General features: G+C 44.2%; 1 protein-coding gene across 1 annotated transcript; it reads left to right on the forward strand.

The window, feature by feature from the left end:
- Positions 1-230: 230 nt before the first annotated feature.
- Positions 231-10,378, forward strand: TMEM171 (transmembrane protein 171). Its single transcript, XM_081212547.1, has 4 exons — positions 231-562; positions 1,045-7,599; positions 8,688-8,829; positions 9,611-10,378. Coding segments are annotated over exons 2-4 (768 nt in total). The 5' UTR covers positions 231-562; positions 1,045-6,974; the 3' UTR covers positions 9,612-10,378.
- Positions 10,379-13,725: the final 3,347 nt, after the last annotated feature.

Raw genomic sequence — 13,725 nt, forward strand, 5'->3', positions numbered from 1 at the left:
TTTTATTTATTTAGGTGGCAGCTTTATTCTCCCTGGCTATGAAATAGTTGGCTTGCACCTGCGGACTAGAGGGGTTTCTGTTCCTTGAACGTCCTGCTAATTTAAACCCCCACTTTCTTTCCATGCCCTCCAACGAAGGGGGCGCCTAGCATGAGGGACCCCTCCGGGCAGCCACAGAATCCCCCCATTCCTGCTCTCCCAGCCCTCAGGCACTTTCCCTGCCCAGTCGCCGCCCTCCGCTTGGCGGACGCAGGCGCGCCTCCCCGCCCGGTGCTGAGGGGGCTTCTTCTCCACCCCAGAGGGCGCGCTTGCCTCGCACAGGACGGCGCGCTGGCCGGGTAAAGAATCCTCTCTTTCCCTTCAGAAGCGGAGACCGAAGGGAAAGAGGGGGAAAAATCACCGCGCGGCTCCCGCTCAAGGTCACTCCGGGCGGCCCCAACCCAGCGACGTCAACCCCCGACGCCGAAGGGAGGCGGCCCGGCTGTCGGCCAGCGGCGCAGCGCCTCACTCCGCGCCCCCCAGCGAAGAGAAGGCGGCGCTCCTCGAGCCGCTCTGCTTGGAGGTATTCGCCGCGCTTCTTGCGCCGCCAGCAACCTCTCTCGGGTCAAGAGGCGGAGGGGGGGGAGAGAGAGGCGAAGGTGGGGGAGCCTATCATGGGTGCCGTGGCGGGAATGGCGGCGGGGGCCGAGGTGCAGGAGGCGAAAGAGAGGCTCCCTTTCCCCCAGAGCGCCAATGAGAGGCTGGAGCTTTCCCGCCTCTGGGGAGGAAAACAACAGCCCACCCGCCTTCCTCCGGGTGCATTAGGCGAGGGCCGACGCTTTCCTCAGGGTATTTCAGCTCCCCCCCCCCCCCCAGCTTCCTGTCATGCTGCCGCACTCCTCTGGGTGGCGCTTAAGGTGATGGTGGGGGGGTTGGTACGTGCCGACCATCACGGGGGTGGACATGGCGTGCGTAAAAGCGCCTACTTGTGTCTCGGGCTGGGCGCTTGCCCGCCAGGTGTGTCCTTGGGAAAAGGCCGCGCTTTTGACTCGTTTCATTTCTCAGGCCGGGGTTGCAGGGTGTCCTCGTTGGGTGCAAGGGGTCGCCGCTCTTCACGCGGAGGAATGGGCGCTCTTGCCCCATGCAGCGTGGCCGCAGCTTAGTGGTAGAACATCTGCTGGGCTGGGAAAGTCATGCCCTGTCTCAAACCGTAGAGAGCAGCTGCCGGTCAGTCAGTAGCGATGGACCATTGCTCTGCCTCTGTATCAGGCAACTTCCTATGTTCCTATGCTGTCTCCTTTTCACAGGTCATGCTCTCTGCCCTTACCTTTACTGCTGAACCAATAACACCCAGGAGCAACCATGTCTGTGTGTACAGGTTGCTGGTGCCAGATCGGATTAGTATATTCCCTTCCTTACCTGCTAACTGTAGTTGGATGACACAACATTTATTGTCTTACTAGCAAACTGATTTCCCTCCTTTCACAAACACTGCACACAATGAGTTTTGGCATTCTTAATGTTTTGTTATGGGGAAAGGGGATGCATGCAAACTGTGTAAAAAAAGTTAGCAATCTAAATGGGGAAGTATGCATACTTGCAGAAAAGAATGTTTCAAAGTCATTGCTGAACTCATTCTTCAGTAGGGGCATGTCAACAGATCCTTTAGGGGTGTTTTGCTCCTGTTGACTCAGCATTAAAAAAATGAATAATATTTCATTTATTTCCTGCCTTTCCTTCAAGGAGCACCCACTTCTGCATTTTATTTGCACAACAACCTTGCAAGTTGGTTAGGCTGAGACTCAGTGACTGGCCGAAGGTCACAGCTGAGTGGATATTTGAACCAGGTCTCCCAAATGCAATTCAATACTTTTAACAAATGTGCCTATTTGATTACAAAAAAAGCTTCAGGTTTAATTGCAGAAGTGCTTCCAGCCATATGTACCCTAATCTTTTCTTATAAGTTTCAAAGGTGCACTTGTGCATGGCTGCTTGCTAAGGCATACTTTTATATGCATCTCTGTCAGGCAACCAGTGACTCTCCTGATGTTATTGGACAGCAACTCCCATCATCCTTTGCCCTTGGCTGTGCTTGCTGGGGCTGAAGGGAGTCAAAGTCCAACAACAACTGGAAGGCTGAAGACTCTTCACCCCTTGTCTATGAGCTACATGTTCCTCATGTGTTTATCTTTTCTTCAGTCATTATCAATAAACATCTATATTGAATAAAAAAAGTCACTTGTGCATCTGTCTGGCAGCAATCTATTAACATCCAGAGCTACTCTTGATTTTGAATAATGTCTAGCTTTTAATGCTATCAGTCTTTAGCATAGATAACTGCATATATTGGAAGCAGTACATGTCATATGCAATCTCCTGCTTGCGTTGTAGGTAGAAGCCCATTCATTTCTTTGTCCTTAATTTTTGATGGAATGAGGACCTCACATCTCACTGTATTGTTAGGAACATCGGAAGTTGCTGTGTGCTGAGTCAGACTACCTGTCCCTCTAGCTCAGTATTGTTTACTCTGACTAGTAGTGGCTCTCAAGGGTTTTAGGCAGGAGTCTTTCCTCCACCGTATCTGGAGATGCCAGGGGGTGAACCTGAGACCACCTGCGTGCACAGCATGTGCTCTTCCACTGAACTATTATTCTTTCTCAAAAGGGTGTTGTGTTTTGGTTTTGGTTTACAAAGGGGCAGCAACCCTAAAGCTTCAGCAAGTTTTAACAAACTAAAAACTCCACTTTATAAACACACACAAGATTATTATTAGTTATCCAGTTAAAGCTCCTAATTCAATAAAGTTTTGGTTTCCTTAGTTTTCAGTGGGAGTCTGCGGGTGGCAGGTATCTCGTATTCTAACCCAGATCCAGCTACCCTTGGGTTGCTGTCCTGTACCCAATTACTTGAGAGTAAGCCCCTTACTTCTGAAATGTATGGGAGCAAAGCTCACTGTTAACTGATGGTGAAATCCCTTGGAGTTCTGGTCAGTCATTACAGCTGGCTTTAAACAGGATTTAATCACTACACATTTTAGCTGATTCTGTGTTAGTGTCTGTTAAGTGTCAGGAAATTAATTCAGAGAGATTAATTCAGAGGTTTCTATTGAATCCTGTTCATGTTTACGCCAAAGTCTCGTGGAGTTACTCTTGAGTAAATACACATAGGGTTGGAGCCACAGTGTACATCATGATCTTTTCTACTGTTTTGACTTCATAATTCCCATGGCATATGACCTTAGGTTCACTAATACTTCGAATCCTAGTTTCCTCTCTCCTTTGCTGCAGTTCACTAAATTTGGGTAGCACATAAATGCCAGATCTTCAAATTGTACAGTTGGCACATTCTACGTTGAGACAATGTGGGGGTTGTGGGGTTGGCAAGTTTTGATGACTTCATCAAAAACCAAATAAGCACTCTTAATGTGTTATGGTAGAACTTCCTTAGTTTTACAGATTAAAGTTCATTGAAAATGAAACTATATAAATTTTCTAGCATAGGCACTAGATTTCCCAATATGAAACCCACAACAGAGAGTTCTTTGTGTTCATTCTTTTGTGGTATTGAAAGAATTAAAAAAATATGTCCAACTTCCCTTTTATATATATTTGTGTCTGCTAAATTACATTGCTACAAGATTGGTGAGGAAAGGACACTTCCTCTAAAACAGCAATAAAGACGTCCATATTTTGCTTTTATGTAGACTTTATATCATTTCAAATTATTTCCATTTGTCCTGGTCTTATGACTTTCTATCATGTTTTAGAAGGGAAGTATGAAGCTTTGTTTATGGAAGGCTTTACTCTGCTTCCAGTTTGATGCTATAAATTTACCAAACATATAAAGAAATCACTTCTGGAAAAACCTCCATGCACAAGCATCCTATCTGCGAGTGGGGCGCTTTTCGTTGTAGTGTCTTTAGGGACTTAAAGGGCATGCTGCCCTTTGGCACACCTGAGGATCTGCAATGCCAAACAAAACTGCACAGAATGTGTATGTTGCTTTTCTCTCTCTGCCCACCCTGTTCTGCACACGGATAATCAGAGAGTTCAAGCACATTCCTGTATCCCATCCTGAGCACAATTCTACACGTGTAAAACCTGCAAACCGTTTAGAGGTTCTATTTACAATTAAGTGGCATACGAATTCTCTTAAATACATAAAAGCTCATACTCCTGTAAGTGTTCCATTCTTTTCAATATCCCCACAATAGGGACCAGGGATGCTGTTCCCTTGTGATGGAGTAAAAGAGCTGTCGTTGCGTTATGAAAATCTTACAGAGCCCCTTGCAAGGGGCAAGATGTAAATTCTTCACAGTTTATAGCTTTTAGGTGTTTTATGCATTATGGGCTTAAAACACAGCTAAGTTGTTCTTTTTCCCATTTGGATCGAAGCTGGTTTGGAGAAAATACACATGATCAAAGCACAGCATTTCCTAAGAAATTACAGGATACATAGAGGAAGGATGTGAGTTAACATTGGGTGTACACTGTTTCCAGCGGGGATGCATTGGATACAGAGTAAACAGGAATGTGAACACAGCATTAATTACCTTACCCTACAGCAATGTTCATTGCCTAATTTATCACTTCAAGAAGCTTATATTAGCCTACAAGGGGCTTATCGGACAGTTTCTCATATGAACACTGGACAGATCCAGACCTGTTGAGCTGTAGCAAAGGCTTCATACACACCATACATGTAAAAAGCATTAGTTCCCGCAGGGAATCCTGGGAACTGTAGGTTACCCCTTACAGAGCTACTATTCCCAACACCCTTAAACAAAGCACCATGTGACTTCTTAAGCTCCGCCCCCTGTGTTGGTGTTCCAGGAAGGAATCTTTTACTTGTATCCACACAGTGGACTGGGATATTTTGGCTAGTCTGTGCTGTTCCCCAATATGTCTCTGATAGGTGGAACCATTTGGTTTATAATTTCAACATGTCTTGCATGATGCCAGAGTGTTGTCATTTTTCTCCTTTATTGAGGGCAGGTGCCTAGAGGTAAGAGCAGGGTTGAACTTGTTGCCTTATGAGCTGAAGCTGATCACATGGAATAAACCCTCTTATGCAATCCAGCTAGGATAAAGTGCTGGGGAAGATGGGGACCTGCTATTTCATCCCCTCTGGATCATGTATATCACATTGAGGAGTAAAATCCTGGCCTGTTTTGTGCTCGTGGGTTTGGGGCTAGGAAGCAAACTGCATTTTTCTTCATGGTCTCTCTGCAGTCCTTTATTTCCTTACAAGGAATCCTTGCAATCATAATTACATTTTTACAGGTGTGAAGGTTTGCAATTTAACTTGTGTTGTGACCAGCCACACAAATGAGTGATTGCTTTCTGTTTTAATAGTTGCAAATGGACTTTGGACTTCTAAGTGCATGCAGATCCTTGCCTCTTCCTGACTGCCTGCCATGGTCTTTATTTGTCTATCACATTTATATCCCAAGATGCTCAATGCATCTTACATGGAGTTGGCCCATTTTATCCCCCACAGCACCCCTGTGAGGTACACTAGTCTAAGAAGGATTGCATAAAGGCTCCCAGAGCTTGTTAGCTATTGATATCTGAACTCAGGTTTCCCTCAGTCAGAGCTCAGCACTCCAGCCCAACCTTCCCCTAAGCTGCTGCCTTCCAGATGTTTAGGACTCCACCTCCAGCATGGCCAATGATCAGTTGATGGGAGTTGTAGTCTAAAACATCTGGAGGGCACCAGATTTGAGGTAGGCTGCTGCTCTAGCCATGCACCACAGCCTGTCGATCTCTCTACATTTCTGCTACCCTGAGAGTTTATTCAATTCTACTGAATTAAGTTTACAACATTTACTAGCTTCATTGAAACAAACCTCAAGTCCCTGATGTAGCAAGAGAGAGCCATGTGGATATCTGAGCAGGGGTACTTGCAAAAGTGAGCAGCCCTGCCTCAGTACTAGCGATAAACACTGATACATGTCCACCATTGCTTGCAGCCAACACTTTTTCCCAATCTGATCCCCTGAGAACCTACCTTTGGGGCTGGGAAAGGTTGTGAAGGCATGGTAGTAGCTTACTTGTACTATTGTAAACAACAGAGAGCCCTTCACTGCAAATTGCATACTGATCCAGGGACCTCCAAGTGAGAGATGCTGAGGAAGGACACCTAGAGGGTTGAGAGACACTGTGTTGCTCAAGACACACACCTTTTTTTACTTCCTTCGGGGCCTTAGAAATAGACGAGGTTCAAACTCTGGACATGAGCTCTCTTTCTCTAGTGAGTCACTGCCCCCTTGCTTATCTGTGTGAGGTGCCTTGTCTTTGCAGCCTATGCTTGAGGTTCCTGGTAGTTATTTGCATCTGTAAAAGATCTGAAAAGACTAGCCTTATTCACCATTTGTCGTTTGTGCAAAGTGTGCTCCTTCACCACAGTTCCTAATAGGGAACAATCCCCACTTGTTGTGTTCCAAACTCTCCAGCCATGGTGGCAGAAGGCTATGGCCCTATGCCAGAAATGCTGATGTATATGAACTATATTCTAGTTTATGTACTCCTGGGGTTAATGCCACAACTGGTTGCAGAGTTGGTCAGACTCTCCTGCCATCCGTTGTATGTGGTGGGAAGGTGGTAACAGAGAGGGGAAAGGTGGGGCTCGCATCTTGAGCTTTACTCTGACTTCAGTGAAAGTATTTTCAAATTGAGCTGCCTCTTATTCTGATGTAACATGGCATTCTCATAGGCAAGACCACCCCTTGAGCAAGCAGAGGATTCAGCTAACTTCCTCTTCTCCCATGTCATATCCCCAACTCTGCCCGGGAGCAATCCTTTTCCCACCCAGCAGGTGTAAATAAGGGACAGACTCAATATGTGAATTATCTGTTGTTGCCCTTGGCTTAATAATCATAGTCCTCTTTTCGTTTTCGTTCTCAGGCCTACTGAAGTGGTAATGTCATTCTGATCTCCATAGAAGAAAACTTGTTATTCCTTGGTTTGAAGAGGGATTTAAAAATAATAATAATAATGTATCCAGTTCCTGGTTCCATGCATGAAGGAGATAATGGACATCCTAGGAAACTTATCTCTTTCCTTTTCGTTTTCGGCATTACGTTGTTATGTGCTGGATTTCTGCTTTCGATGTTTGTGTTGCAGACGTGCCCAAGTGGTGCCTTTGGTGACTGTAAAGGAGCCCTCAAAATCATTGGGCCTCTGCTTGCTGTTACTGGACTAGTTTGTATAATTCTGGCGCAATCGAGAGCTAAAGGCTACCTCAGAGAGGTGCAATTGCAAGATGACCAGGTGTACGGGTTTGTTTTTTGTCGAGGAAACTGCCAGTTTGCTCAGTTCCTTGTCTTTGGTTTTTTATTTTTAACTAGTGGGATGCTAATCAGCGTCCTTGGCATTTGGATTCCGGGATGTAGCCCAGGTTGGCGCTACCAGCAGTTTAACCATAGCAATGCTTCTAATGTTGAACTCCAGGATTGTGGATTTCATTCTGTTCAGACCATGGGACCTTTGATTGTGCTCATTGGATTGTGTTTCTTTGTGATAGCTCACATTAAAAAGAAACAAAACATAAATTTCGTCCAGGAGTCTTCTGTCAATGAAGAAGAGCAGCTGGATCCTGAATCATTTCAAGTCACAGTGGGTAAGTGAATGACACAGCCAAGAAGTCTTCCAAGTGGGCAGTCCCTAGATGCCAGCAACAGGAGACACTTGCAAGGACGCCCCATTCCTCCCCAGCACTTGAGGGGTGGGTTAGGAGGGGAGGGAAGAATTTTGGAATCGGAATGTGGGAATGGTGGAAGAAGAAGTCAGGGTGGGTAAGAAGATAAACTCCAGAAGCTGACACTGAAAGTATAGTTGCAAGGGCTGCTTTTGAAGTACAGTACACTCCTCAGAACAGTGGTGAAATTAATGAGAGTAATGGATTCTGTTTTACAAAGTATAATAGCAATACTACTTCATGGGTGGCGCTGTGGGTAAAACCTCAGCGCCTAGGACTTGCCAATCTCATGGTCGGCGGTTCGAATCCCCGCGGCGGGGTGCGCTCCCGTTTCTCGGTCCCAGCGCCTGCCAACCTAGCAGTTCAAAAGCACCCTCGGGTGCAAGTAGATAAATAGGGACCGCTTACTAGCGGGAAGGTAAACGGCGTTTCCATGTGCGGCTCTGGCTCACCAGAGTAGCTTCGTCACGCTGGCCACGTGACCCGGAAGTGTCTGCGGACAGCACTGGCTCCCGGCCTCTAGAGTGAGATGAGCACACAACCCTAGAGTCTGTCAAGACTGGCCCGTACGGGCAGGGGTACCTTTACCTTTACTTCACATTGTGTTGAGAGCACTTGTCTCAGTAGCCCCTACAACAGCATTTTAGACCTTCCAGTTTATGGTGTTACACCATTTGTGTGTCTAGACGAATGCAGATCTTAAAGCTTTAATCTCCAAGCATTTTCAAAATATTTTAAGTTGCCCTGTGATCCTTTGATGAAGGGCAGTGTGGAAATTTAATAAATAATAACAATATTCTGCATGCTGATAAAAGTGCAAGTGTTTTCCAACAAAAGTGTAGCAGGGAAAGACTGATAAGAGTTTAATCAAATGATTTGAAGATGCCCTAATGCCTGGGAGTGATGGTTCTTAATGAAATGCACATCACAAGTAGGGCTATCTTGCATGTTGCTCCAAAGAGAACTGCAGATAAATTTGACCTTAAAAGTTTTGGATTTTTCTTTTGTAGGTGATACTGTAATGGTATTCCCACCACCGCCGCCACCTTATTTCGCTGACTGTCCACTGCAAACAATAACTCCTAGTGTGGTAACAAGTGATTTGCCTTTAAGTGAAAATCCTCCACCGTACCACAGCACTTTTATTAATTGGTAAGATCATTTGTACTTTTAAATTTTTTGAGCATTTTGCACATGGGCTAATGCAGAGGTTGCCAAAGTGGACACCAGTGGGCATATCAGTACCTCAGGTGGCACCCACAAAAGGTCCCAGCAAAAATCTCTTCAGAAGTCAACAATACATGAGACACTGTTTGTGTCTCATAGACCCTAGTGCTATGTTGCTGTGAGCTCCCTGGAAGAATATAAATGTTATTAACAAGTTAAACAAGTCACAGGCATTCCATCTGAATGTACACTTCACATTACATCATTTCCATCATTATATTTCAGAGCCTTTGCCCTATCTTTTCAGAATCAACTAGATATGAATTCAAGAAGCCTTTGCATCCCTTTGCATGATTGGATGCCTCTTCTTACTTAACAAATAAGATCTTTCACAGGTGCTGCTGTTGCGTACTGATTTGCATGCACCATGGCATGGGAAGGGTGTACCTATGTCCTTTTTCATTGTAGTATAACACTGCATGATTGGCTTCCTGTCAGAAGTTCGCACTTCTATATTGTCCATGGGCGATGATATATATGAAGCAATTCACCATGTGCAAAGTACTCTTTGGCCTCTACCAGTTAGAATTAAACTGGCTGTATCCATACTAGATGTAATTTTACCACTTTGGTGAATAGAACATTATCATCATTGCTTTTAGGCACCTTGGGTACTATATGTAGAAAGGTGGGGTATAAATCGAAATAGCAAATATAGAGAGATTAAACATGCTAACATGTGTACCCTTTTGTTATTTCTTTGCAGAGCAGAGAATGCTGATGCATCAAACCTGGTTGCTTGAAGAGAGAATGAGCTACTGTATACAATGTCAGGATGTGATTCACCTTCTGAGAACTTAATCGACACTCTCTCATCCCTCTGAGCCATCTCAAAATTAGAAGGGCAAACGAGCAGCTGTAAATAATGAATGTGTCTTTTCTTCCTCTCCTTACATCACACAGATGATCCATTGGCATCCGCTTTGAACCAGCTGTAAGAAATACTCAAGAGGGAAGGTGTATAAAAGGGGAGAGAAAGAGGACTGTTAAATTACAGGGTGAAAATAGCCTGGAAGAGAGATGGAGGAGCTTTGAGCCAGCAAGGAGAGCAGCAAGCTCCACAGGCAAGAAAGTAGAAGGCCTGGCAAGCCAAGACTTCTGTTACTGGAAAACGAAGCCAAGGCAATCTACAGAGAAATACTTGGGACATGAAGGACCCAGCACCTTAACACCTCTTCATTTGGCACCTTGTATGTAACTGGAATACCCAAAGCAATGTACGTCTCAAGTCAAGTCAGCTACCATCTGAACATAGTGCTGTGGCACACATCTAGCAGGAGGAGGGGGAAATCTGGTGGCTTTGTCTTTCTGTTTCCTTTTTCCTTTTCCTTTTTTGGCTGTTGACAAGCTCAAAAGTAAAGACACTGGAGACCTCAGAGCACCGAGTATGTTGCGTGTGTGTTTGGGCTGACCCTCATGTTAACGAATTGTACATGTGAGATTTTCAGTTGATTAAACATTGTGGCACAATGTACGTGGTGACTGTAGCACTTGAGTGGTGTGACCAACAGCAAGTTTTAGCCTATAGAAATAAGAGCCAAAACTGCAAGTTACGCAGGATCCATGGCTGCTACTCTAGTACAATGTGTCATTATAAAGCCTCCAGTGTTTCCCTACTTGTAGCTCATTGGCTGCTGCATACAGCAGGCAGGGAATCTCTGGACATGATGGTATCACATGGTTCTTATTTAATGTTACTGGGGGAGTGTGTCATGGGAGGGGCTCAGTTCAGCTTCAGCTGCGCTTCCCCTGTAATGCTTGTGGTACCTGCCCATCTGAGGATGGACATGACACAGAGTTATTAAATTTTAAATGATGGCGAGAGAATGAGAGAGAAATTCTTCGCCAACTCAGAATATTGGAACTCTGGGGGGGACATAGAGTGGACATAGCTGAAGGCAGAAAGTGCTTTTTCACACTTTTCGTAATTAAGTTGTGGGCTTTGCTGTCACAAGATGGGGTCATGGCCACCTGTTTAGATGGATTTTTTTAAAGGGTTAGGCAAATGACAGAGGATAGGTCCTCTGCCTCCATGATCAGATACTCAATGTCAACAGCAGAAGGGGGTGTGGGGGTCACTATTGTATCCATACCCTGCCTGTGGGCATCCCAGAAATATTTGGCACACCAGTTTTGGAAACAGTATGCCTTGGTCTGCTCAAAGAGCTACCCATTGGAGCAGCAGGATTGATATTATTTTACTGAATTTCTTCCCCACCCTTCACCATAAGGTCCCAAGGCAGGTTATGACAATGACAAAATACTAAAATCAGCTAAAACAACTGAAGAATAGGTGGGCCACACACAAATACATAACACTTGTTATAGCCTAGCTCTGGGACCTATCTGCCACTTAGTCCAGCAGCAGGAATTGGAACTGACTTGTGCTGTTCTTCCTCTTATGTACTTTAATCTGCATTGTCTAAGTGTTGAAGCTGCAATCGAAGAGTCAATTAAAAAGTAGTTCTACAAATATTTTTCCTCTTAAAATGTTAAAACTGAGCAGCTGTCACTTGCTGAATTATTTGGGCCCAGAGTCTGAAATGCATTGAGACTGAAAGTAAAAGTCTTTTGCATTCCTACTGACAAATGCTTTGGTGACTAATTCAGAGCATTCACAGTCATTACATAAGTCATAATCCCCATGAACATCAGTTTTAGCTGGTGGTTAAGAGCACTACATCGGAGATGAAAAGAGTTAATGCTCTAACCCTTCAGCTGTGGTAATGACTGATTTCATGCGAATTGCTCTTAGTGTAAATCACAGTGCAGGGCTTATACCAACTGGACCCATTTATTTTTCGCTAGGCCTCTTCTGTGAGTTTGACCTCTCTCACTGAAACATGCTATTTGCTCATCTATAAACCAGGAATTACTAGAGAAGATTTAGCGTAAAGGACACTGCAGGTACCTTGAACTGGCAGGTTTGCAACAGGAAGGTTGAGCGCTAATGAATCCCAGGCAAACTTACTAGAGAGTAAAACACATTGAACATAATGGGGCTTACTTATGAGTAAACACATGCTGCATTTATTGTGATATACTGAGTGTCTTGGGTTTGTTGGTTTGTTTTTGCATGATGTCATTGCAGGCTTTTAAAAAGATTTTTATCTTCTTTAATGCTGGGGCACATTTTTGACATGTTTGCAATCATCGACTCCCAAGAACTTCCACAGTACACAGATTTTTCATTTAATACACATATTTCTTATAAAACATTAAAAAAACCTTATTACAGTGAAAATGTAATCTACAAACCAAGTAATCAAAGCAGTCCAGAATCCAGCCTCTGTAGAAAATGCTAAACACTTTCTCAAAGTAGGAAGGCTTAACTGAAGTAGTAGTGCCCCGATTGTGAAATATTCATAATGCTACTTGCCAGGTTCCTAGTTTGCTATGAATTGTATGTTTTTACAAGCCTCCAGTACGAAACAAACTTACTCATGACCGAGTGAGCACCAATAAAATCAATTTCAGTTAGAAGCATGGTAGAGTGCTTTTGCAGAGCTTTCATTAGATGACAATTCATGTAGTTATGCAGAAAGACATTCAATTCTGTCATGAGTTAGGAGTTTAAATAAAGTTAAATAATTACAGTAACTACTCCAAAACGGAGAGGGAAATAAAATGAGCAGGCAAAAACCGTCTTCCTTTGTCTCTAGCCAATGACTGTGAGAATGTTCCCCACAGGGCATTTGAGAGGCAGGCAAGGGAGTATTTTGAAAGATACTACAAGGGTTAGGAAGCTGGTGTTACTCTCTGAAGCCTGTACTAATGTAGTTAGGCATGTTGAACATAGAAACGCTGATGGCAGCATTCTGCCTAGAGATTTTACAAGGAGTGACGCTATAAAGAGCAGCTTCTTAGAAGGTGTGCTAATCTTAACTTTGCAGTGCTAGCCAGGGAACAGCAACTATAAAATGAAATCATAGAACTGAACTTCCTATTACAGTTCTGACCCAAAAGAGGAAATAATCCTTATGAGAAACAAATGTACCTCTTAGCAGTAATTGTAAAATGCAGCAATGAATAAACACCTTTTGGCACGCTTCATAAAGGGCTCGGCCACACAGTCTGAGAAGACTCTTCCAAGGTCACCTTTGCAAGCTGCAAGAGAAGAAATAGCCATTCAGAAAGATGTGCAAATCTGATAGGAATCCGGTTAGGGCAGTTAAAGCTTTTCACCTGCTACTGCCAGGGAAGTCTGCAGACGGCCCCTTCAAGCCTGAAGCCAACCCTGAATAAAAGGCAGTGTCTCTTGTGGGGCAGTAGATGCTCTGAGTGGGTGCTGTAGTGTTGCCAATTGTGTTGTCTTTGTCTCGCCACCCTAGTTTGCTTAGACCAGTGTCTAGCCCTTGGATTCCATGCTAGACCTAGGTCTTGCAAAGATTCAGTGGCCTTGGCTGATGCAAGGAAAAGGGCAGGGAAATTACCTAGGCTGCACTTTGCAGCCTCTAAGTGTTTTCAGCATCAGGGCAGCAGAAGCAAGCTCCACTTAAATCCTGTAGTCAGGGTGGTACTATGAGTTGAGTAGGTTTAAAATGTGAAACTTGGCATAGGTTCAGATAATCTATTTCTTTATTTTTATTTTTTAAAAGCCCAAATCTGGATTGCCTTGTCAAGCTTTTTGTTTTAAAATGTAAAGTGCAGGTGTTGGCAGAGCAGGAAGTGAGGCCAGTGTCCGCATTCCTGGCTTTGTTTTCCTTGTGGTTTGTGATCTTCCATATCTTTTTCTCTGTGAAGCTTCAGATTTCTTAGTTGTAATCTATTCTTACCTTCGGATAAGGTCTGTTGAGCACAGCTTGACTTTCTTCTGAACAG

Source organism: Podarcis bocagei (genome assembly GCF_964188305.1).
Source record: "Podarcis bocagei genome assembly, chromosome: 11".
NCBI classification, from domain to species: Eukaryota; Metazoa; Chordata; class Lepidosauria; order Squamata; family Lacertidae; genus Podarcis; species Podarcis bocagei.